Source organism: Actinia tenebrosa, unplaced genomic scaffold, assembly GCF_029948245.1.
Source record: "Actinia tenebrosa isolate PJP-AT-01 unplaced genomic scaffold, QUT_ActTen_1.0 PGA_scaffold4__44_contigs__length_22323623, whole genome shotgun sequence".
NCBI lineage: Eukaryota > Metazoa > Cnidaria > Anthozoa > Actiniaria > Actiniidae > Actinia > Actinia tenebrosa.
In genome coordinates, this window is record NW_028292581.1 from 15,794,775 (window position 1) to 15,799,313 (window position 4,539).

General features: G+C 36.2%; 1 protein-coding gene across 1 annotated transcript; it reads right to left on the reverse strand.

Annotated features, from left to right (window-relative positions):
* Positions 1-420: 420 nt before the first annotated feature.
* LOC148907239 (E3 ubiquitin-protein ligase TRIM45-like) lies at positions 421-2,956 on the reverse strand. The gene has a single exon (XM_089037080.1). The coding sequence runs from the start codon at positions 2,751-2,753 to the stop codon at positions 615-617; it is 2,139 nt and encodes a 712-aa protein (XP_088893206.1). The 5' UTR covers positions 2,754-2,956; the 3' UTR covers positions 421-614.
* Positions 2,957-4,539: the final 1,583 nt, after the last annotated feature.

Genomic DNA, 4,539 nt, shown 5'->3' on the forward strand with positions numbered 1-4,539 from the left:
GGAGTTACTGTAAAAGTGTATATGATAATGGTAGAGAAACTGAATTAAGATCATCATCTGATTATATTTAAACTAACTGTAACTATAACTTTACATGACATTTTTTTTTTTTTTTGCTTTCAAGCCAAAATACTGTGTTGATGTCTATTGTGTTAGCCATTCAAATAATGTACTACTAAGAGTATAGAGTACAAATATGAATATAAATTATTTATATTGTATTATGAGATTATACTTATAAAATATTTCAATGAAATTCATATGGAAATACGAAAACCTATTTTAAGAACCTTGTTAGCCTAAATTTGATTTAAGTACCATTTCTCTAAGAACGTTTTTACTGTATTCGATTAAGAAGCTAAACTGAAGAAAAGAAAAAAAAAAAACCAAAAACAAAAAAAAAACAAAAGAAAACGAAAAGGACAAAACAGCAATAACAGAAAAGTGAAGCAGTGAAAGGAGACAAAAGAAACTAAACGGAAACAAAAGTAAAAAAGAATAAAAACCGATATCAAATGTATAAACTGTGAATGGTCATATTTTAGCACATGTCAAACTCAGTGATATCACTCAATATGTCATATCGATCAAATATTGAAAATTATTAGCCAATTCTACTTTATATACCAGAAACCAGAACCATACGTACTAACTAATAACTGACCATCCTTTAAAACAGTTATATGTGTAGGGTTCTTGATTACGTCACAAGTCCTTCCTATAAAACGACCATCTAATGTGAATTTTTGTACGCGGTTATTACCAAAATCACACACCAGTAGATGATGGTCATTATCAATAGCCAGGCCCCATGGTCCATTCAGCTGACCACCAGCACTGCCTTTACCACCAATCGTCGATATTCTAGTCGGTACGTAACCTTTCTTCTCAAATACATGAATGACGTGATTATTATAATCACTGACGTAAAACAGTCCATCATGTGTTATCACATCTCGTGGATCAAACTTGTCCTGTGTTGTCAAACCAAACTGATATTGATAGTCACCGTCTCTTGTGAAGACTTGAACACGATGATTATCACGATCACACACAATGATGTTACCATCGTCATCAACGTGTACACCCCATGGATGATAAAACTGTCCATCCCCGTTACCATGGTTACCAAAGGTTTTTACCAATGTCCCTGTTGTAGTGTTCACTATACATATTCTATCATTAACACAGTCTGCTATGACTAAATCTGTATCATTCAGAAATGCTAAACCTTGAGGACCATACAACTGTCCCTGTGCACTACCGTGACTACCATACGTGAATAAGAGATCTCCATCAGTGGTGAACACATGGACACAGTCGGAAGAATCATTTGAAACAGCGATCCTGCTGTTGTCTCTGTTTACTGCTATACCACTTAAATGACTAGATGCTATATTTATACCTTTCACATTAAACTGTCCTGTTGTTCTCATCTCTTGTGGCTTGACATTCACCACTAGTGGACTGTTAGATACATGATTCCCATTCACTTGAACCTCTGCTGTCAACTGACCAGCTACTTTAGCCATGAATTTAACTTCTACTTTACCATCAGTTCTCACATGTTTCTTTTCTATTTTCACATTTTCTTCAGGCTTGATTTGAACGTCTATAACATCCCTTGGATCATGATTGAGTTCTCCTGCCAAGGTTTTAGTCGTAACTATCAGCTTTTCTTTCTTTAAAGCTTCCGTCCCAGATTTCACCTGAATAGTGCTCTTAGTATGGTCTGTTTCTAAAGTGTGTATTTCTCCCAGCCCTGAATTCACTTGTCGCATCAGCTCTGCATTAGCAACATATTTAATTCTAGAGTATGGTGGAATATGGTTGAAGATGAAGTTCTGAGAGCATTGTGTCTGTTGGATGTTCATCATTTCACTTGGCAGTCCTCTTTCCATCACATTCTTGATGTATTCCTTGACGGCTGGAATATGATGAATTATATTCAAGTTGGTTGTGGCTGTGTTCAACTTCTCATCGATTTGTCTCAGCAATTCTCGTTCGTTGTCTTGTAGTATTTGGATGATCTTCTTGGTTTTGTCTTTGACTTCTTTTTTTGCCTTTTCTCCTTGTTGTTTGATAGTGTTAGCAATCTTTTCTTGTTGCTGCTTTTTCTTGTCATCTAATCTCAACTGCTCTAGTACCTGCAGATGCTGTGACAATTCAGCTTTCTTGATCGAAGCAAACTTATCTAATAACATTGTCTTGTGATCCTTGTGATCTATCAAGCATGTTCTGCAAATCATTGCATCACAATCGTCGCAGAAGAACTCTAGCCTGTGATGAGGGTGACTTGTACAAGGATTTTCTCTTGATATTACGAACTGAATATCTTCTTTCTTCAAATCAGCGAAACGGACGACCTTGTGATCTTTAATGAAGAACGAATGACTCTTCTCGCATTCTTGACACAGTGAATGATCACAATCAAAACAATACCAAGAAGCCGAGGAATGACTCTCAGAAGCAGAACAAGCCTTTTCTCCTTCTACCAACGTCAGACCATTCGCGATTCTTGAATGTAGTAGACTTGGCTGTAGATCTTCAACGCTGCTTAGTTCTGGTAGAGAAGTCTGTGATTTGCATCGAGGACATTTGAAGATGTTGATTTGGTGGACTTGCTCGGCGTGTCGTTTGACGCAAGGCTTACAAAATGTGTGGAAACAAGACAAGATCTTTGGTTCAGTGAAAGTATCATTACACAGGGAACATTGGAGTTCCTTCTTAAGATCTTCAACAAACGATTCCATGTCTTCAGGAGTTGAGACGAGATAAGGGAGTTGTCTGAATAATGTTGTTTGTCAGTCTTTGGTCAGGCGATTCTTGGAAATGAGCGTGACCTTACTTCCTTGAAATGATGTCACGCCATGAATGCATATTTTTTTCGGTTTCTTAATAGTTAAGCTATTGAGCGATTCTTGGAAATGAGCGTGACCTTAAGCTGATGTTACACGGAACGATTCGCATGACGATTTTTCGCAATACGACTTGTCGATTTTTGTTATACACAAGTCAACTACTCGCGCAAAGTACGTATTAGAGCATTGAACTGCAATTTAGAGGTTGTGCGAAAAATCGTTGATGAAGCTCTTACACGAATCAACTTTCAAAGAGTTCGCTATTCTCTATGCGTTGCGAGTTTTCGGAGCTGAATCAAGAACTTCCAACATGTTGCCGAATCTTTTTTGTTGCGGAGCATTTAATGTAGAGATATTCGCTTGTTTAAGGTAGTACCGGATCTTCAAAATTCTTCTATAAACTTTTTTTTTTAAATTCTGTCATTTGAAGTTTATTGTTAGGGCATTCAAACAATAAAAAAAGAAGGGGGTCCCCGTATTGGTTATCGAGATATAAGGCGTCAAGAAGGTGTGATTTTTCAGTTTTCCGCGCGTTTTTGCCGAAAATCTGTCCCCGCCAATGAATTCGAATTGCTCGATTGGATTTAATAAAGAAAAACAGGAAACTGTTTAAACGATAGCTGTTGAATCTAGGAAACATACCTTGATAAAAAAAAACCATGCAATCTTTTGAAAGTGGCGTGAAAATTAAATTCTAGAAGCGAAATTGCTTGCAATTCGGCGCAGTTATATGCGTGTGTGGTTGTAAAAATGTTGAAAATTCATGACAATTTTAACTATGAATTTTTTCTTCCCGCACTAAATCCAAAGAAAATATCTAGGTTTAAATAAAAAGAAAAAAATTGGGGGTCAACGTACTAATAGACGAGCTATGAGCGACTAAATCCAAGGTTTTTGGTGAAAAAAACACAAATCTTGTCCGCGCGGGACTGGGTTCTTGTACATTAACCTGTCCGAAACGTGTCAAATCGTCTTTGTAACCTCCAGAGAATCTAAGACGTATTTCGAAGTGATTTTGAGAATAACATGTCAAATTCAGTTTTTGTTACTTCATTTTCATAAAGTTATAAAGTTATATTGTTTTGAATCAAGAGTGATCAAGTCAAGCAATGAAAATCTAAGCATGTTTTGAAAACATTTCATTTTTGCCTCAAAACTTCCATGAATTAGCGAAATACTTTGTTAAGTTATAGAAAAGGATTCAACTTCTGACATTATTTAAATCAATTTTCAACGCAGCGAAAGTAAAGAGTAAAAAACGAGATGCGCGAAATAGATGCGCAGTAGGAAGGGTCCGGAACTACCTTGATAGCAAAGGAAAATTTTCTAGGACATAGAAATTTTTGTGGCGACATAAGGAGCTCAGAGAATTTTCTAATTATCGAATTTTGAAAGTTTTTCGAAAGATTTCGTGTGCAAATGGTGGATGACAATGCAATCTACCATCGTTGTCTAATCCATTAAACGGTCGTTTTTTTTGCCCTTTACTTTTGGATTTATTAAAAACCCGTGTTAGAAGATAAAGAAAGGAAAGCAAAGGGGCAAAAAGTAAGCAAGAAAGGAAAAGAGACGAAAGGACGAGAAACGAAGGGAAAAGAGAAAGAGGAAAACTTTGATCTTATGAAAATGTTTATTCTAAAAGTACCACAATACAAAAGAAAATACTGAAACACCAACA